Source organism: Narcine bancroftii, chromosome 3 (genome assembly GCF_036971445.1).
Source record: "Narcine bancroftii isolate sNarBan1 chromosome 3, sNarBan1.hap1, whole genome shotgun sequence".
Taxonomy (NCBI): Eukaryota; Metazoa; Chordata; class Chondrichthyes; order Torpediniformes; family Narcinidae; genus Narcine; species Narcine bancroftii.
This window is the reverse complement of record NC_091471.1, coordinates 126,125,554-126,146,710: the sequence shown is the minus strand read 5'-3', so window position 1 is coordinate 126,146,710 and position 21,157 is coordinate 126,125,554. Positions and strand designations below refer to the sequence as shown.

Here is a 21,157-nt window from a genome sequence, read left to right as displayed (position 1 = left end):
TGTTAATTTTGTCTTCTCTTCCATGTGTAACTGTGGTAATTTTGGACAAATATTTGTCAATTTTATCCCCATCTTTCAAAGATTCCGATTTATATAATTTCTTATAAAATTTCATAAACACATAATTAATAATATGTTTTGTAAGTAACATGACCTGAATCTTCTTTTACAGTTACTATTGTTCTCAATACTTGTTCAGTCTTCAATTGCCATGCTAAAACTTTATGAACCTATCTCCCAATTCATAATATTTCTTTCAGGTTCATCTTATAACCCTCTCTACTCAAGATGTTTGTATTGTATTAAGCTTCAATTTCTTTAAATCCTTTGTTCATCATTCCCTCGATTTTGCAATTCTTTTTCCATCTTTATTATTTCCTGATCCAAAGAATTAACTTCAGACTTATATTCTTTTTAACTTTAGCCATATAACTTATTATTTGTCCTCTTAAATACGCCTTAAAAAATCCCATACCAAAAACTTATTAGTTACAGAATGTTCATTCAGATCCATAAAAATTTTTATCTGTTGCTTTATAAAGTCACAAAAATCTTTCCTTTTCAGCAATGCTTCATTAAACCCCAATCTATAATCTATATTTTGCTCTTCCTCCAGTAAAACTAACATAACTAAAGGTGAATGGTCGGACAATATCCTCAACTGATATTCAATACTATGAACTCTTGACTGGAGTTGAGAGGTAATTAAAAATATTTCTATACGGGACTATGCCTTATGCCTATAAGAATAAAATGAATAATCTCTAATATCAGGACGCATCTTCCTCCAACTATCAACAAGTTTTCATTTCATTCATAAAATTTTTCACATCTTTTGTCACCTTATTTTTAACCATAGTTCCTCCTGATCTATCCAACTTGGAATCAAAGGTCAAAATTAAAGTCTCCTCCCATAATTATTTTCCCTTTTGATTTAGCTAACTGCACAAAAACATCAAAATCAAAATCCTTTTTGTTGGAAAGATCATCTGAACAAGAATGTCCATTATCTCCTTTTTTATTTGCATTAGCTATAGAACCTTTAATTGAGGTGATTAGAAGTGATAATGAGATTAAATTTTTACATCAATTATATTATACTCCATACAAATTGCATGCAATTCATTCAAATTGTTCTGATCAATGTTTTTGATGTAATAAAGAAGTAGGATCTTTCCTGCATGCAGTCTGGCGATGTGAAAAGGTAGATAAGTTTTGGAAGGATATAAGTATCTTCTTGGGACGAGTTTTGAAGACGCAAATTTTGAAGGATCTCAGAGTATTTTTATTGGGAGGTATTTCCCAATTGAAGTAAGATATTTCTCAAAAGAAGTTTTTAAGTGTAACAATAGCAAAGAAATCTACAGCTGTAACATGGAAATCTGGTGATATTGTGGGGTTGAATAGATGGCGAACAGAATTATTAAATTGTATACCATAAGAGAGAATATAATTTACAAAATCAACCAGAAAAATTTGATAAGATTTGGAAACCCTACATGGATTTTACTGCCATGACTTTACCTGCAGCGTTCACATTGCCCTCATCCAACCCACCCTAATTAGTTATAGTTTAAGATTGTTATGTAAACTGCAATTAATTAATTAAAATATATAGGTTTATTAGACAGGCTTTTTCTTTTCTTTTTTCCTACTTTTTTGGGGAGGGAGGGAGGGAGAAAATATATAAAAATTGTATTACTTTTGTGTTATGTTATGGATAAATACTGTATATATTTTGATGCAAATGGTTTTTTTTAAAGTGTGCCTTATGGCTAGTATACCAAAGAATGAGGTCACACACAGATTCTGCCACAGATGGTTCAGACAGCAACAAATGAAAGTTCATGGGCAAACAATATCAAAAATAATTGGTCTATTGGTAATCCTTGCATAAATATTAGGTCATAGCTAGCTTTGAAGTCAATGTCAACAATTCTTCAACACCTGAAGTCCCAAACATATTGCAGAGTCCAACAGTTACTTGTTTTCAAAAGGAATTTGAGACTGTTGTCCCACTAAAACAATCTAATTACTAAGATTGCTCAGGCATCTCGCAAGGAGAGTGGGGAGTGGGTCTGAGAAGGCAATTCTGTTGTCCATTTTCATGGCTTATCCTGCTTCCAGGCTGCTACTGCTCACATAAAACATTGTGACTACAGAGGCCAGTTTGGTGACCGGCTTCAGAATAAGACAACAAATCCCTCCCTCATTTGATTGTGAATCTTGGCATTTTCTATCAGGAGATCTATAGATGCTAGGCCATTAATTCCATTCCAAGATAATTTAGATATACTTTTGCTTGACAGGGTTGTGTGGATAAGAAAAAAATGAAGTTGAAGCTAATATTCAGATTAGCTGTGGATATATTGAAAATTAACTGCATAACTAACTCTTGTTCCTATTCCTTATCTTCAGATCATGTTACAGGTCCATCAGTGGCCTTCAACACATCAAAAGGGCAGCCTACCAGCCATTTTGATGTAGTCATAGGAAAGACAACAGCACATTTAGGACCAAAATTAAGGGCATACATACGGGAAAATAACTGATTTGTGTTCATTATTGTCATACTGGATGTGTAAGTATGTTTCTGTTAGTAATTTTGTTTGATCTTATAGTCAAGCAAAAGAGGAATGGTCAGATGGGACTCGAAATGGGGAATTTGGTTTTTTTTAAAACCACTCATGGGATAGAGATAATTTTGGGAAAACAAAGATTTAACATCATCTATAAATCCCTAAGTGCCCTAAAGAACCTTCTGCATCTACTGATTCCGATTGAAGGTAATCTCGCAGTGGATAGGTTAGGAGGTCCTGCTTTCAGCAGCTATAAAAGACATGCCTACTGTAAGGTAAAACATCATGAGATGGGAATGTGTAAGGAGTTACCCTGTACAGGGCTGTAACAAGATGTGAATGCATCCTTGTACTTACAAGATAAGAGAGACATTGATGGATTGAGAGGCAGGAAGCTAGCAGGGAAAGGATAGCAACAGTTTTAATCATTGGACAAGTAATGATATGATGATGTTCTAAGCACGTATCCAAGGGTATAAAAAATCACCATTTTGCTGATAACGGCAGAATGCATTCTCCGACTAACATGGTTAGTTGCAAGTGTTACAATCCGGTAATAAAGAACAAAGAACCCTGATTTCGACTCAGTCTGGTGTTTGTCTCACTCATTCATGAACAAAGCAGACCTAACACTACTCATCTAGATTATAAAACTATTACTTAAGAACAAGATTTTAGACTTAAATGGTTTTTGGCAGCACCCTTCTCATTATATCTGCATCTCCTCTTTAATTTTGGGTAGTTCAGATATCTCTTCACCAATCAGCCTGCCTACTGATTTGTAAGATGGCTGAAAGGCAAAGAGTAAAGGATATGGTCACAAGATAATGTTCTCACAGCCAGTCCCCAGTTAATGAGAGTTGACCATTATCATCTTCCAGCCACATTTGGGTCTTTGAGCAACACGGAGTTGCCCAGTGGAGTTCACAATGAGATGTAGAGCCAGCCCTTCAATTTTAGTGCCTGTTCTGCAGACTGCTCCTTCTCCAAGAGAAAACACATGAGCTCAGCTCTCTGTGACCAGAGAAACTCTAATCTCCATTATTTAGTAGTGTTTTAAAAACTTGGAGATGAAACTTTGTTTCCATTACCAGACAGGGAAAACCCAAAACCATAAAACTAAAATGATACCCTAGTTTAGACTATAACAGGCAAACTAATTGTGCTGAACAGCTGAAAAATATGGCATTCTCTATAATTATCTCCCTGGAGAACCAGAATTTCCTCTTGCAGTTTTCTTTAGTCAAGTTAATAGAGGATTTTTTTTTTCCTGAATACCTGTATAGATAAATTCTCTGGCTCAGAATCATCCATCCTCTCCTCCTCCTTGTGAAAGTCACCACCAGAATCAATGGCAGTTTTTTGCCGGTGTTATCAGTGAACCTCAGAATACTAAAATTATGTTGCTTTTTCCCCATATCAACTGATCTCTCTGTGTAACTCCATGCTTTTGTACTGTGTCTTACTTGTTGTACTATGCATGAGATGTCCACTGGTCTGCTTGGAAAATAACCTCTATCGCTGCATATTCAATACATGTGATAATAAATGAACTCAAGATTACCCTGACCAACAAGGTCAAAACAACCACAGGTCAACTGAAATACAACAAAACCACAGGATTAGATAGCATCTTTGCCGAAGTTCTAAAAGTGGTGGAACAGAATTTCAATCACAGATTCACCATTTCAGCACCATGTCTGAGAAGAGGGCACATTGGAGGACTTCCACGTGATTGCCTAATTATGTCAGTTATAATGATATAGAGTCTCTCTGATATCTGCCATGGTGAATATCATCACCATAGTCCACCATTTGGTAGCAGAAAATTTGCTCCCAAATCCCAGTGTAGATTCTTCCACCTTAAAGGATTTTAAAAAATCTTTATCATGTATCAATCAACTCCAAGAGAAAATCTGGAAGCAGAATCATTCACTTATTTATTTTTTGTTGACCTCACAAAATCTTTCAGCGATTAATTGAAAGAAACTGTGAATAATCCTCTAATTTGGCTGCTGAGAAAAGTTCATTTCCAAGTTAAACATGTTAAATGATGGCATTCAAACTGTGAATCAAACCAATGGATTAACAATTGACCCAATCTCAATGTAGATTGGTGTTTGCTCCAATGTTTCTCAACACAATGCTGCTTCGCTGCATTTCATCTGTATCAACCTTTCTAATGTATACAATGGATACTGAAGTTGCTACTATTGGTAATCCAAACATTAGTTCAAGTTTCCTCTCTCCTTAACATTCTGTACCACATATGAAGAAATAAAAACCTTGTTTCAATACACCATGTCTATTAAATACCAATTTTGAACAACCTTGTGATGGGATACACCAATGTGAGTTATGAGCTATGCTTTGCAGTGCTGGCTCAATCTTTCACAGAGTAAAGAAGGGAGTGAGGCAGTAGAAAGGGAGTGAGGCAGTAGAAAGGGAGTGAGGCAGACTAATTAGCCTGATGTCAGTGCTTGAGAAGCAGTTGGAATCAATTGTCAAAGATGAGGTGACTATATACCTGGAGGTGCATGAAAAGATAGGCCTAAATTAGCTTAAAGGAAAATCATGCCTGACAAATTTATAGCAACTTTTTGAACCAATCACAAATACGATAGGCAGGGGAGATGCAGTGAATATTGTGTATTTGAACTTTCAAAAGGCCTTCAACAAGGTGCCACACATGAGCCTGCTAATCAAGATAAGAGCCTGTGGAATTACAGAAATAATTCAAGCATGTGTACCGCATTAGCTGAATGGCAGAAAATAGAGAGAGGGAATAAAGGGATCCTATTCTGGTTGACTACCAGTTACCAGTGGTATTCAGCAAAGGTCGATTTTGAAGCCACTTCTTTTTTTTAGAGCTTTTGGCATATTGGATTTTAGATGTTAGGACGTAATGATAGAGTTATATAAGACATTGGTGAGGCCAAACTTGGAGTATTGTGTGCAGATTTGGTCACTGAACTACAGGAAAAATATCAATAAGATAGAAAGAGTGTAGAGAAGATTTACTAGGATGTTGCCCAGTCTTCAGGAACAGAGTTACAGGGAAAGGTTAAACAGGTTAGGACTTTATTCCTTGGAGCACAGAAAGATGAGGGGAGATTTGATAGAGATATTTAAAATTATGAGGGGGATAGATAGAGTAAATATAAATAGCCTTTTTCACTGAGGGTAGTGAGATAAAAACCAAAAGACATTGGTTAAGAGTGAAAGGAGAAAGTTTAGGGAGAACGTGAGGGGGAATTTCTTCACACAGAGAATGGTGGGAGTGTGGAATGAGCTGCCAGCTGAAGTGGTGAATGTGGACTCAGTTTTAACATTTAAGAAGAATTTGGACAGGTACATGGATGGGAGAGATTTGGAGGTCTATGGACTGGGTGCAGGACAGTGGGTTGGGGCAAAAAAAAGGTTTAGCACTGACTAGAAGGGCCAAAGTGGCCAGCTTCTGTGCTGTAATGTTCTATAGTTGTATATCAATGATTTAGATTTTGGAATAGATGGCTTTGTGGCTCAATTTGCAGATGATTCCAAAATAAGTGATATGGAAAATCCTAAGGTTTACTAATGGCATATTAAGAGCAAAAGGATAGGCAGCTATGTATGAAGCCAAAAGAGATGGGGGAGATCCTTAAAAGGTTTCTTTTTTGCATAACTTAGGAAATTGGCACAGTATTGAGGAAAATAAAGAAACAAGCAGTGAGGTCATGGAGCCTATACAGATTAAAGAGGAGGAGGTGTTTTCCACTGAAAGTAGGTGAGATACAAATCAGAAGAAATGGGTTAAGGGTGAAAAGGTAAAAGTTTAAGGGGAACATAAGAGGGAACTTCTTCACACAGAGAGTGGTGGGAATGTGGAACGTTGCCAGCTGAAATGGTGAATGTGGGCTCAATTTTAATATGGGAGAGGTTTGGAGGGCTATGGACTGGGTGCAGGTCAGTGCTACTAGGCAGGAAAATTGTTCAGCACATACTAGAAGGGCTGAAGGGGCCAGTTTCTGTGCTGTAATGTCCTATGTTTCTATGGTGGGTGGTGCTGAGGGTACAGAAATGCTGCAGAAAGACTTGGATAGATTAGGAGAATGGGCAGATAAAATTCAATGTTGGAAAGTATATGGTCATTCTACTTTGGTAGAATAGATGAGCAGACTATATTTAGATGGGAAGAAAATTCAAAATTCGGAGGTGCAAATGGACTTGGGAGTCCTCATGCAGTATACCCTAAAGGTTAACTTCTGGGTTGAGTTGGTGGTGAAGAAGGTGAATGCAATGCTAGGATTCATTTCTAGAGGAATAATGTCCAAGAGCAAGGATGTAATGTTGAGACACTGATGAGACCTCACTTGGAGTAAATTGGAGTACAATTTTGGGTATCTCATTTGAGAAAAGACATGATGGCATTGGTAAAGGTTCAGAGAAGATTTACTAGAATGATACCAGGGTTAGCATATGAGGAATGTTCATCGGCTCTTGGACTATATTCATTGGAGAACAGAAGAATAAGGAGGGACCTCATGGAGGCATTTTGAATGCTAAAAGACCTGGACAGAGTAGATGTGGCAAGGATGTTTCCCGTGGTAGTGGAGTCTAGGAGTAGAGGGCACAACTTCAGAAAAAATAGGTGTCAATTTAAAACAGAGATATGGAAAAATTTCTTACTCAGAATGTCCTGAGTCTTTGGAAATTGTTGCCACAGGCAGCCATGGATGTGAAATTGTTGGGTGTATTTAAGGCAGAGATTGACAGACATTTGATTAGTTAGGGCATCAAGGGTTCTGGGAAGAAAGCCAGGGATTGGGGCTGAGTGGGAGGATAGATCAGCTCAAGATTAGAATGGTGGAGCAGATTTGATGGGCCTAGTTCTGCTCCTATATCTGGTGAATGTGTGATCTTGTGAAGTCATGTCTGCTGCCAAATTACAGGTCATTGAACTGCATCATACATAGCCTTTAGTCCTATAACAGCTTGCCATTAAGGGAGTGGAATACCTGTTGGTTCTGGTATTTTGCAAAATGTAAACATTGGTACCTAAACAATGAGAAAGCCTGATATCCTGGTAAAGATGTTTGCTAGCTCTATTAACTGAACTTTGCCATAAATTATTGGTAATTCTCTGAATCATAAGCTTTAGTGGGCATTAGTGGATAAGATTTTTTTTAGTAACTCCAGGTCTAACTTGAAAATCATTACTTTTACCAAAATAAACTCTAATTGCCATTTAATTACCAGAGTCACTACAGCTTATTGCCCATGGACATGCAATCATTGGCCTATCCAAATAAGAATTGTTGCTAAAGCTGGTGACAGTTTAATTGACAGCATCCTAGCATAGAAGTCTCATACATTATTCTTTGCTGAAATCTAAGTGACCTCCTCACATCTCCACATGTCCACCTGTACAACTAGAACTCCTCTTCCCTTTTATGGAAACTTGTCCTGTTCTTTGTGCCTTCTGTTCATTCTTGTAATGATGCTGCATTCCAAGTAGATGCATCCCAAGTGTGGGAGTCCTTTGTTCATACAGCGGTCCTGAAATTTATGATTCTTTAAAAGAAGGCATTACTGAACCATAAACCATTTCAGTTAAATTAGCATTGCATGTGAATTTAAATCATATTCATCCTCTTCTGCACATCTGTGGCGAATAATATCTGTGCACACACTGAGACCCAAACCAATATGGTGCAAGTTGCTTGAGAATTGTGCACTCTTCTTTTTCTGTTTGGATACACATAGGAGGCTGCGAAGATTTATGCAGACTTCCTCTCTTCTCATTTACTGCACCTCTTCTAGCCTCATTTACTGCACCTCTTCTAACCTTATTTACTGTATTCAGTCCTCCTAATATAGCCTCCTCAACATCGGTGAAAGACGATACAGACTCGGGGACTTCTTTTTAAAATGTGGAACACTTCACGAATTTATGCACAGCGGCAATATTAATCTTCACTGTATCGTTCCAATTTTAGTATATGTGCTGCCGAAGCAAGCACGGGACTGTTTTATGGAGTGTCTACACTCTGTCCACAATGGCCATCCTGAGCTCCTGTTTATATTCCATTCAACTCCCCTTTCCATTCCCACATTGTCCTGTCTGTCCTGGGTCTGTCTGTCCACTGCCAGAGTGAACATAAACTAGAGGAACAACACTTCATATTCCACCAATGGTATGGACATAGAATTTTCTAATTTTAAGAAACTAGTCCCTTGTCTCTACTTCTGTACCTCCTCTGCTCATCCCCTTTCTCCTCTCCTCCCTCCTATTTGTTCCCTTTCCCACTCACCCCCATCCATTCTTATACCTCCTCCTCTTTAATTCCACCCATTCTAACCTCATCTCCCCATCCTCAGTTTCACTTTTTTTTGGCATTAGCCAATCTACTGCCTCTATCCATCAACCTTCAGCTCTCCCTGGTTCATCAATTGCACATGGGCTCTTGTCCCTCCAACTACACTTCCTTCTTTCCATTGGCTTTTATTCTCCAAACTCTCAATCTTGATGATGAGTTTTGGCCTGAAACATCAACCATTCTTATTTTTCTATTGTTGCTGTTTGATCCACTGATTTCATCCAGCAGATTGTGTTGAGCTGTACAGTGCTTGATTCTGCAACAACTCTTACAGTACCCAAGCAAGTGCTACCAGACCTAACTTTACAGCCATCATGCCTGAGGGAAATAGGGGACAATAGGAGATCATCCAGATGCATTATAATTTTTGATTTTTAAGTCATTAATTCCAAGTTTATTTGTCTTTCGTAATAGCTTTTCATAACATGTGACTTGAATAACGCACTCTCACTTACCCACTTCATCTTTTTGAAAGGTTTTTAAACAAGTATGATTTATATAAGATCAATCACCTTCAAGGTGAAAGTATAATGAGTACAATAAATTGCTCTGATAAATCAATGACTTAGGTGTTGGAATAGATAGCAATATCTCAAAATTTGTAGACGACATGAAGTTGGGAAGCGGGGTTGGCTGCGTTGAGGATGCTAGGAGGGTGCAGAATGATTTGGACAAGTTAGGTGAGTGGGCCAAGAGAAGGCAGGTGCAATATAATGTGGATAAATGCAAGGTTATCCACTTTGGAGGTAAGAACAGGAAAGAGGACTATTATCTAAATGGAAATGTTTAGGAAAAGGGGCAATGCAGAGAGACTTGAGTGTTTCTGTGCATCAGGTGGTGAGGAAGGTGAATGCTATGTTGGCATTCATAGCAAGAGGATTTGAGCACAGAGATCCTGCTACAGCTGTGCAGGGCCTTGGTGAGACCACATCTGGAGTACTGCGTGCAGTTTTGGTTGCCTTATCTGAGGAAGGACATCCTCGCCATGGAGAGAAGATTCACTAGACTGATACCAGGGATGGAAGGACTTGCCTATAAAGAAAGGTTGGATAGACTAGGCTTGTATTCTCTGGAATTTAGAAGATTGAGGGAGGATCTTATAGAAACATACAAAATTCTTAGGGGTTTAGACATACTAGATGCAGGTAGGTTGTTTCCAATGCTGGGAAAAACCAGAACAAGGGGGTTACAGTTTAAAGATAAGGGGGAAGTTTTTTAGGACTGAGATGAGGAAAAAATTCTTCTCTCAGAGGGTGGTGGATCTGTGGAATTCTTTGCCACAGGAAGTTGTTGAGGCCAGTTCCTTGTCAATATTTAAGAGTAGGTTAGATCTGGCCCTTGTGGCTAAAGGGATCAAGGGGTATGGGGAGAAGGCATCAACTGGGTACTGATCAGCCATGATCATATTGAATGGTGATGTAGGTTTGAAGGGCCAAATGGCCTACTCCTGCACCTATTTTTCTGTTTCTAGCCACTCCCCCCACCTCACCTCTAAGTTTTCATTTATTTAATCTTCAAAGAGAGGATAACTGGAAAATTAAAATCATATGCATTTGTAATGATTCTCAGTAAACCCTCATAGCAATTAAGGAATGTTCTATATCATTAATCACACAAAACTAGTATACCATTATCTGCCCCACCAAATACACTGCTAGTTGCTGTAAATCCTGTTTTATGCTGTCTAGACTGGCTTGGTTAAAATATGATAAAGCACAACTAAATAGCTCACCTGAATGTCATACGACTCTAAAGTAAAGATCTGTCCTTCAGCTGAACTTTGCCTGAGTTACTCAGGGGAGGGAGAAATACATGCAGAAGGCTATGGTTTCTCAGCTATTACTAGAAAGTTTGCCTCATGACAGATGCAGACTACAAGACAGAGCAGAAGTTATACAACACACCTAATGGGATCCATATCAAAATGTTCCATCGTTGTAAAATGTCTCTTACAAGAGAAACTCATGGTTCAGCTGTCACCATGTATATGTAATACAGACACTTCGCTCCATCTCTAGACGTGAAGTGTAAAGAATACACCTTCATTGTCCTTGTGAATGTTTGGAAAATTCCCTTCACAATACAAAGCACTGCTCCATCACATGATGTTCAATTCTACATATTTCAACACAATATTTTACTCAAGTCTTAAGAAAGTTACCAACGTTTGAGAATTTAAAAAAATTTCTAAGTTACGGGTGATAAATTCCAAGAGAAAATCAGTAATTTTACATATTGGGTAAAATGTAGTGTTAAATATTAAAAATCTGATATACTAACACTTCATCAATTTTTTTTTAAATCTTGACTAGAACTATTCTTTTTACTCAACCACATCTGTAGATTCTTCCTTCTTCATATCTCGGTTCAATTTGTTGCTAACTTGTTTCTTTCAACTGATCTGTAGGCACTGAAAGGAGGAAAATTTCCAAAAATTGTGCACAAGTTCTAACAAGCAACAAATCAAGAATGATCACACAATTTGTTTTAGAAATTTTACCCCAATATATCTTCTAAATGTGTTAACTCAGGAAGGTACTTTATATCCTGTGTTTTGGTTAGGTCCCTCCCTTTGTAACTACTGGAAAGAGGCATTTAATACACTATCTTTAATTCTTGATATAAACCTGTCTCCAAGCCCTTTTATTGCTATCCTTGAAATGAGTGGACCAATGGATTTAATTTGGACTCCATCTCAATCCCATGTGGTTGATTTTGCTTCCCTGATTGCTAGACGGCTCATTTTGCTGCGATGGAAAGATGTTGTCCCTCCCACAATGGTTATTGGATGATGGCATTCCCTTCTCTAGAGAAAATTAGGTGTTTTACTACTAAAATTAGTATCTTTTTTTTCCTCTTTGGGGTTCTTTTTTAAATTATTTTTGGTCTTTAACTTTTTTTCTTTTTTTCTCAAACTATTAATTTTGAAATTAGTAGTTCACACCTGACTTTGATAGAAATCCACTCTTATAATAGGTTGGGGTTAGAAATTTAATTAGATTAGTTATAGATTTTTTTTCTCTTTTCCATCAACATCATGGATCATACATATCTTGTTTACCGTTCCTCACTAGCTGTAATTTTAATTTATTGTTACCTGAACATTATATCATATGCATCTATGTATCTGATATTTTTTTCTTTTTGAAAATCAATAAAAAGATTGAAAAAGAAAGAAGAAATGTTGATGGAAAAATGATGTATTGGAATTTAATCTTTTATGAGAGAGCAAATGGGCTTTAGTTTAATATCTTCTTTTGTTGAAAAACTGATCCTCCCATGGCACTCTACTTATTCAGTAGTGCACTGGAGTGTCAGCAAGAATTCTGTGGTCAAGCGCTTGGGTTGGATTGACAAATAAATTCATGATCAGAGTGGGAAGCTTTACCCTCTAATTCATGGATGTCACTCAACAAGCTATGAAAGCTAGCTGAAAGTGCAGTGGGATGTGTGACATGATAAAATGTAACCGGCTGAGTTTATAGATATATTAGTGATATTTTTAGAGTTTATAGAGAGGAAACAGCAGAAGAATTTTTTAATGGCGGGGGAGCCGAGGCTAAAACAAATCTTTGAGACATTATAGAAATGGAAGCACGAGAAGGTTTGAGGCTCACCTCTGACTCAGACATGGTATTAGGTTTTTGTGTAATCTACCTCTGAAAGGGTATTAGGCAGATGCAATGTTTAACGCCTAAAGAATATTTGTGGCAGGGTCTGAAAACAAAAGTTGCAATATCAGAAAATTTGATAACACTAATGAGGCTTCCTTTTGAATGAACAGAAAACAGAAATAGTAATTATTAAAGGATGTAGTGAAGAGGTAGCTCTGGGCAATATTTGACTGGTAAATATTGTTAGCAAGTGGCAGCAGGTAGATGAAGAAGAGGTGGGGGAGCAAATACTGATTTCAGGAAACTGCAGTTGTGAGTTAAGCCAAAGGGAGAATCTATTGATTAGAATATATTGTTTACATTGAGATGAGCAGAAGTGAAATAAATGACCACATACTCTGAAATACTGCAGTTGCTCTACCTTATCATTGCAAATCACAAGAAGAATATGGATGAACAGCATGATGTGATTCCTAGATCCTGACCTTCTCTGCTCACTGAAAATTTCCAGGTTTAGCTTATTGGTACAGATAAGGTGGAAACTTCACGTTGGGCCATGGAAGTACATATTCTTCTGAACAGGCAAAAATCAGAATTGTAACAGACAATGGAAAAAGGAGTCTGAGACTTGAAAGTAGATGGTTACCAGGTTCAAATAGTTTGCACTATTTTTTCAGGACTGTATTGATATCTTTTCCTATATTGTGTAGCCCTTATCAGTTACTGTATATATGAGGCTGGCCTTCCCACTAATGACTCATCCTTTAAGTCTCTTCCCCTTTTGCCCTGGCCATAAAGGTCACGTAACCTCTCCCTATCCAGCAGTCCTGTATCTGGATCGGAGACAGCCAAAGTCTTGAGTGCATTGAAGCCTATTGTTCCTGCAGCCTATGACTCTGTGGTTATTGATAGAGCCTATCAAGGACTTCCATGAGAGGACGTTCCTCAACACCAGAGCAAATCTACAACTCTTTAGCACTTTCAAGTCTTCCTGATGATCAAGGAGAGTAAAATTGAATGATAAGTCAGGACCAAATATAAACATGCTGCTATTGTTGCTGAATAACATGTCTGGCCATCGGGTAAGCCTGGTGCTCTATCCTAACATTCAGTCTAGTTGTAGTACAAGTACTTGAATCCATGTAACTCATCAACTAATTTTCCATTTCAGATACAGATGGGGATGAGACACAGGGATTGGGAGTGAAAATCACGGTCCTACAAGTACCTCAGCTGCATACGAGGTGGCTAAGACGGGGAGTGTCAAATGGTTATCTGAGATACAGGCATGATTGCACGATCATATGCCTCCCTATTACTAAGGTCAATATGGGCCTACATGGCTGCAGAGCATCTTCAAATAAGAATGTCCACAACCAGAAGTTCAAGTTCATATCAGTATTGAGGACGGAAAATGGGATGATGCCTGCAAGAGAGCTTAGGTTGGGGTGTCAAGGAAAAAGATTAAAATGCAGGAATCTCAGGATTTAAACTAATTTGGCAAGGAGATGCCAAACTTGAAGTAAAATCATAAAGGAGAGAGAAATGCAAGAAGTGATATTTAAGAAGATATTAAAAAGAGTGAACTACTCTTTGCAGACGATGCCGCTTTAGTTGCCCATTCAGAGCCAGCTCTTCAGCGCTTGACGTCCTGCTTTGCGGAAACTGCCAAAATGTTTGGCCTGGAAGTCAGCCTGAAGAAAACTGAGGTCCTCCATCAGCCAGCTCCCCACCATGACTACCAGCCCCCCCACATCTCCATCGGGCACACAAAACTCAAAACGGTCAACCAGTTTACCTATCTCGGCTGCACCATTTCATCAGATGCAAGGATCGACAATGAGATAGACAACAGACTCGCCAAGGCAAATAGCGCCTTTGGAAGACTACACAAAAGAGTCTGGAAAAACAACCAACTGAAAAACCTCACAAAGATAAGCGTATACAGAGCCGTTGTCATACCCACACTCCTGTTCGGCTCCGAATCATGGGTCCTCTACTGGCATCACCTACGGCTCCTAGAACGCTTCCACCAGCGTTGTCTCCGCTCCATCCTCAACATCCATTGGAGCGCTTTCATCCCTAACGTCGAAGTCCTCGAGATGGCAGAGGTCGACAGCATCGAGTCCACGCTGCTGAAGATCCAGCTGCGCTGGATGGGTCACGTCTCCAGAATGGAGGACCATCGCCTTCCCAAGATCGTGTTATATGGCGAGTTCTCCACTGGCCACCGTGACAGAGGTGCACCAAAGAAAAGGTACAAGGACTGCCTAAAGAAATCTCTTGGTGCCTGCCACATTGACCACCGCCAGTGGGCTGATAACGCCTCAAACCGTGCATCTTGGCGCCTCACAGTTTGGCGGGCAGCAACCTCCTTTGAAGAAGACCGCAGAGCCCACCTCACTGACAAAAGGCAAAGGAGGAAAAACCCAACACCCAACCCCAACCAACCAATTTTCCCCTGCAACCGCTGCAACCGTGTCTGCCTGTCCCGCATCGGACTTGTCAGCCACAAACGAGCCTGCAGCTGACGTGGACTTTTTACCCCCTCCATAAATCTTCGTCCGCGAAGCCAAGCCAAAGAAGAAGAAAAAAAACAGAATAAATTGCCTAAAATTGAAATGCAAACATCATAAGGTTAACATTTAGAAAAGTGCAAAAGATGAAAATTTAAAGATACCATGACATGATTCATGTAGTATTTGCAACAAAATAGATGAAATAATGGGATTTCATTGTCACCACAGCAACATGGCTGCAGAGACCCCAGAACTTGGATCTTAATATTTGATGGACTTTCACAATTGGGAAGGCCAGGCAACAAGGTAAAGAAAGTGGAGCAGTGCTATCAATAAGAAATTAGATCAGTGCAGTGGTGAGAAATTATCTCAGGCCAGCTGATAATGATGTAGGATTAGAATCAGTCTGGATGCAATTAAAAACCCTGAAGGGCATGAAACATTGGTGGGGATAATATGTAAGTCACCAAGTATGGTTGAAATATTGGCTTAATCATAAATCAGGAAAAGATTAGTGCATCTAACCAGGATTATACAGCAATCATCCACTTCTTAAATTTATATGAAAAAAGTATGAGGGGTGATGTGGCTATGTTTGATTTGGAAAGTGCATTAAAAGGAGCCAATGGATACCACAAACATATAATATAGAACATTACAGTTCAATACAGGCCCTTTGGCCCACAACATTGTGCTGGCCTAAATAAATCTACTCAAAAAACTAACCCTTCCCTACCTCATAATTCTGTTTTCATTTTAACCACATGCCCCCATTGGACACCACCACCACCACCACCCCTGGCAATGCATTCCAGACACCCACTACCCATTGGTGTAAAAACAACTTACCCCTGACATCTCCCTGAAACTTTCCTCTCCTCACTTTGTATAGATGGTGTAAAGAAATACTGTTGGGGAAAAATGTACCGGTAGTCCTTCAAGTCACAAAATTCCAGCAGAAAATTAGATCAGTTAGTGGCTTACAGGAAAAGAAAAAGATAATATTCAAATGAAAGAAGTCAATTATGAAGTTTCCATAAATTATAGCAGACTCGAGGATTGGAAGCATTTTGATACTCAGGAGAGAATGTCCAAGACACAGGTAATGAAAGAAACAAGGCTTGAAATCGACTGTTCGAGCTTCTAAAGCTACGTGGAAGGGAAAAGGCAAGCAAGGGACAGAAACAGAGATGGGAGAATTTATAAAGAGGACAAAGAAATAGTGGGGAAACTAAACAAAGCCTCATGGAGAAGTCTACTAGATGATTAAGGAATTGAAGCAATTGGATTCAGCAAAAGAGAAGATGGTGAAATTAAATGCTGATAAATCTCAAGGACCCAATGATCTCCATCTCAGTTTTTAAAGAGTTGGCAATAGAGATAATGGTTACATTTGTCATCATCTTTCAAAATTCTAAAGTTTCTGGAATAGCTTCTGCAAATTGGAAAAGAGCATATGTGACTCCACTAGTTAAGAAAGGAGGAAGAGAAATAAAAAGAGATAGTTATCATTGGAAGCTTAAAATCAGAAGTAAAGAAATTGCTGGAACATACAATGCAAGATAAAATAACAGATGGCAAGAAAAGAATAACAGATCTGAGCAAAGTCAGCATGGATTTATCTGTTTAACAAATCTATTTGAAGGTATGATCGGTAGAATAGATAAGGGGAACCAATGGATGTGGTGTAATTAGATTTTCAGATGGCATTTGACAAGGTCTCATTCAGTAGGTTGGGTGAACAAGGTAAGAGCATACGGAACTGGAGATAATATACTTGCGTGGTCTGATAATTGGTGAACAGACAAAAAACAAAGGTGGGAGAGGATAAACATGTTTTTGCTGTTTGACAGGCTGTGACAAATGAGGTACTGCAGGGATACGTTCTTGGGCCCAACTAGTCGCAATCCATATTAATACCCCAATGTCATATGTTTACGATTCTGATGAAACAAAATGAGATGGGATAAATCCCTCCAGCCCTTTGAACTATACTCTCTCCTCTTCCTACCTGGTTCCATCTTTTTTTCTCCTTGCTTGCTTCCACAGCATCCATCTGACTCTGCCTCCCAACTCCATCTCCCCACATTCTCATGGTCCACCTGGTGCCTGAATCATTCAAAATTTTAAAGATCCGGACCTGTATGTGGCAGGATATCCCCACCACACAATAATTAGTTACTGTGTTATTTTTGGTTAATTCTCCTCAGCTTTTCTTTTCTTTTTTTTTCTTTTAGGGATTATTGGGGACTTTCAAGGTTAAGGTTTGGGATGTTGGGAGAGGGGGGTTGATTAGTATAATGGGTTGGGGAGGTGTAGAGGGGAGGGATCTTTTTTTTTATTATATAAACCATGTTTGTTTTGAAGATATATTTTGTTTATTTTTTTTGTATGATCATGGTTGTCAAACTTTAAATAAAATATTCAAAAAAAAAGAGAAGGGGAGATTCAGATATAAACTGGTTTCAAGAGCTTTTCAAAGAAAGAATTATAGATCTCCTCTTTGCATGAAGAAATGTTTGCACTACTCATTTGAAGATTACTTGTTTAAGACATACAGCATGGTATCAGACCCTTATGGTCCACAACCCTCTGCCCCCCCAATACAGCGTGGAAATTAGCAACAGAGAAAAAAAAAATTCAAGTGTTGTGAGTGCAGAAAAGAATTTGTTGTCATCACTGTACCAGAAAAATAATTAGGGTAGGAAGTTGGAGTAAGACTTAAGTAAAGACTGGTCCATGTTTTGCACAAAGGAATTAGTGTAGCTTTGTCCCAAAGCTGCAAGAATTTACAGCTACATCTTTGGACTGGAGAAAGTGAGAGGCATATCTTTTTCTCATTTGTTTTTTCAGATTTTCATAAATTGTAAGAAATAAAATAAATTACAAGCAGCATTTACTGGAAGCCAAAGACCTCTCAGCATTTTACAATGTGAAACTTCCCTGACCACCAGGAAATGCTATTGATCCAAAGTTATTTTCAACAACCAATTGTTGAGATATTGAATAGATGGGTTAAAATAAAAACTTGTCTACCTTAGCATTAATTATTATGCTAGATGCTGCTCTTGATCTTATGAAGCATTATATCATCCAGCAAGACTTTTGCTTGGAATTAGAAATTTATTTTTAATCAATTTAACCACTTTCCCAATGATCTTTTTTTAAATGCATGATGCACCCAAGGAGATGCTTCTGTCCACTTGAAATATTATGTCTTCTGTTTTAGCTAAGCTTCTACGCCATAAAAAAAATTAAACTTTTGCCCCTTGTTTTTTTATTCCATTGACCTTTTTGCTGAATTATGAGTGGTTCACATGAAATTCAAAAGGTAAGTTTTGAATTTATGTTATCACGTAAAATGGGAAATAGTGAGTTGGCAGCTCGTTTTATATCTCTGCAGTTTATTTTCCTTGACATGAGATTGGAAGAGCTTTAAAAACTGACTGCCGTCTCGTAGTCACCCATTTCGTATCATTGCATGAGGTAAAATGAACCTCCACAAAGCCAAAAAGATCATCAGTCCGTGCTCCAAAGACCATGGCCAATTTGCCCAACCAGAGACTTAGTTTTTTTTTCCCAATTCTCAAACATATAACCATTTATGGAGCGGAAACAGGCCATGTTGGCCTTTTGAGTCTCAATAAGCTAAAATTCCAGAATCATCACATGTATTTTCACTTGTCTATTCTCATATTTTTTGCCGACTCTATCAAAATGCACATCATTGGATTATGAGAAACATGCCAAAAGTTGATCATTCCCTTGAGCCTTTCTGCCCTTTAATTAGATTATTTAATCTCTATCTTAATTTCAATTAATTGCTTTAAATCTATATCACTTACCTGACAATAACCTATCAAATTCATATTTTAAATTTTCAACTAAACTGGTTTCAAGAGCTTTTCAAGCAAAGAATTATAGATTTCCACTTTGCATGAAGAAATGTTTGCACTACTCATTTGAAGATTACTTGTTTAAAACATACAGCATGGTATCAAGACCCTTCTGGTCCACAACCCTGTGCCCCCCACCCTCAAATACACCAAATAGCTTATGACAGAGTGAAACACAAAAGTCTGCAGATGCTGATTGTAGTTAAAATCACAGTATTCTCGAGGAACTCGATTAAATAGTTTTATCTCCTATTAACACTGCAAGACCTGCTGAATTCCCCCAGCAATTCTATGTTTTTATTACAATTAACCTATGATTCCCATGTTTTTGAAGGGTTGGAGGAAACTGGAGCAGACACAGGGAGAATGTACAAACTCCTGACAGACAGTGCTGGATTCAAACCTGGGTCGCTCTCATTGTAATAGACACACACACACACACACACACACACACACACACAATGGACAGAAATTCTTGCCTGCTGCAGTTACATACAGGTAAAACACACTGACAGACATAAATTAAATTAACACAATGCGATGTGAGAGAAAAAGATAATAAATATAAAAGGGTAAATAAATTGTCACATTAAGAGTAATGCAAAAAATGTGCTGTTGCAATGGAGCAATCCGATAAAGATCATTGATGGTCTGGAAAAGTATTATGGCGAGGGTAATAGAGAGAGGTTCAAGAGCAATTGGGAAAAAAAATTCAAACCTATCCTTCAGTCTAAAGGTAGCAGCAAGAAGAGAGCATGACCAGGGCAATGGGGAATCCTTTATGATGTTGGCTGCTTTCTTGAAGCAGCGGCTCAGGTCAACATTTTCAATGGATAGCAGGTCAGTGCTTGGCTAGGTTTGGCTAGGACTTGGCTAGGTTTGCCACTTTATTCAGCCTCCTGCATTCTTGGACACTTTTTTTTAAAAGACATACATATAGCATGGTACTGCCCATGATCCCGTGCCACCCAATTGACCTACACCCTAGGTACATTTTTGAAAGGTAGGAGAAAACCAGAGCACCTGGAGGAAACCCATGCAGACAAGGGGAGGATGTACAAACTCCTTACAGACAGTACTGGAATTGAACCCCAGTCGCTGGTGCTGTAATAGCGCTGCACTAACCGTGCCGCCCCAAACTCTCCAAGCCAGACTACGATGCAACCAGTCAGGATACTGTCCACAGTACACCTGTAGAAGTTCAGTAGAGCATTCAATGACATTTAACAGCCTGAGACACCTTAGAAAGCACAGGCACTTTCGTAGTTTCCTCGATGTGCTAGGCCCAGGAGAGGCCCTGCAATATGTGTACTCGCAGGATCAACTCTCTCCACCACTGACCCACCAATGAAAACAGGTCCCTTGGCCTCTCCTTCCTGCAGTCCACAATTAGTTCTTGATCTTGCTGATATTGAGAGAGTTTCTTTTTTAAATTTTGTTTGTGATACCAGAACAAAATGAGCTTATGACCAAAATAGATTCCTCCACAATTTTAAGGGACTAATTTGCAATTACAGCCTGCATCTTTACACAAGAGAGTGAAAAGCCTCAACAGGATTCTTTAAGAGAAGCTCTGGTGCCCCTCCAAAAAAACATCTATGGTGAATTCTTGTGAGTTTAGGAGCCCTCTTCTTGCTTCCTCTGAACTATTGCATTTGCTGCTGCAAGATGTTAAGCCCCTACTTCCCCACTGCTTAAATCTGTGGGGGGTACATCCACATTCCACTGCCTTCAATAGGGCTTCCCCCGTCCTCTTTCCCCACCTATTTCCCCCTCTCACCCCCAACCCAAACCCTCACCTCCGTCCTCTGCCAATATATTTCCATTATATTTTCATTCACTTGCTTTGAAACACATAAAGGAAAATGTGCAATAGGTGAACAGTAGGCCTCAAAATCCTGGGTCCCATGAATTTTGATTCAGCATTCCCATTTCCAATAGCACACTGAGCAGTAATGTGCACAATTGAAAATGTAGGTGTTGTTATATCTCCCTGATTTTTAACAATATCCCTCTATCTAGTAATTCTCTGAACCTGAATCAATTTGCAAACGTGGGGCCTTGAACCTTTTGTTCTCCCTGCATAACATTATCTGACATCACCAGTAGCTGAGATCTCCTGCCCGAGGCCACATATTTGATGCTTCTAGGCTTGACCTACAATTCATCCTTCTCTCTACATCTTGTAAA

General features: G+C 38.7%; 1 protein-coding gene and 1 pseudogene across 14 annotated transcripts in view; both read right to left on the bottom strand.

Moving 5' to 3' along the window:
• ppargc1a (peroxisome proliferator-activated receptor gamma, coactivator 1 alpha) overlaps positions 1–21,157 on the bottom strand; it is a 446,776-nt gene that overhangs the window by 243,797 nt on the left and 181,822 nt on the right. For 2 of the 14 annotated variants that reach the window (XM_069925056.1, XM_069925057.1), the window contains exon 2: positions 11,271–11,348. The exons of the other annotated variants lie outside the window; for them this stretch is intronic. In XM_069925056.1, the coding sequence (XP_069781157.1) occupies positions 11,271–11,297 (27 nt within the window). In that variant the 5' untranslated portion in view covers positions 11,298–11,348. The remainder of the gene's footprint in view (positions 1–11,270; positions 11,349–21,157) is intronic. 14 annotated transcript variants of the gene reach the window in all.
• LOC138759712 (U6 spliceosomal RNA) lies at positions 8,486–8,581 on the bottom strand (annotated as a pseudogene).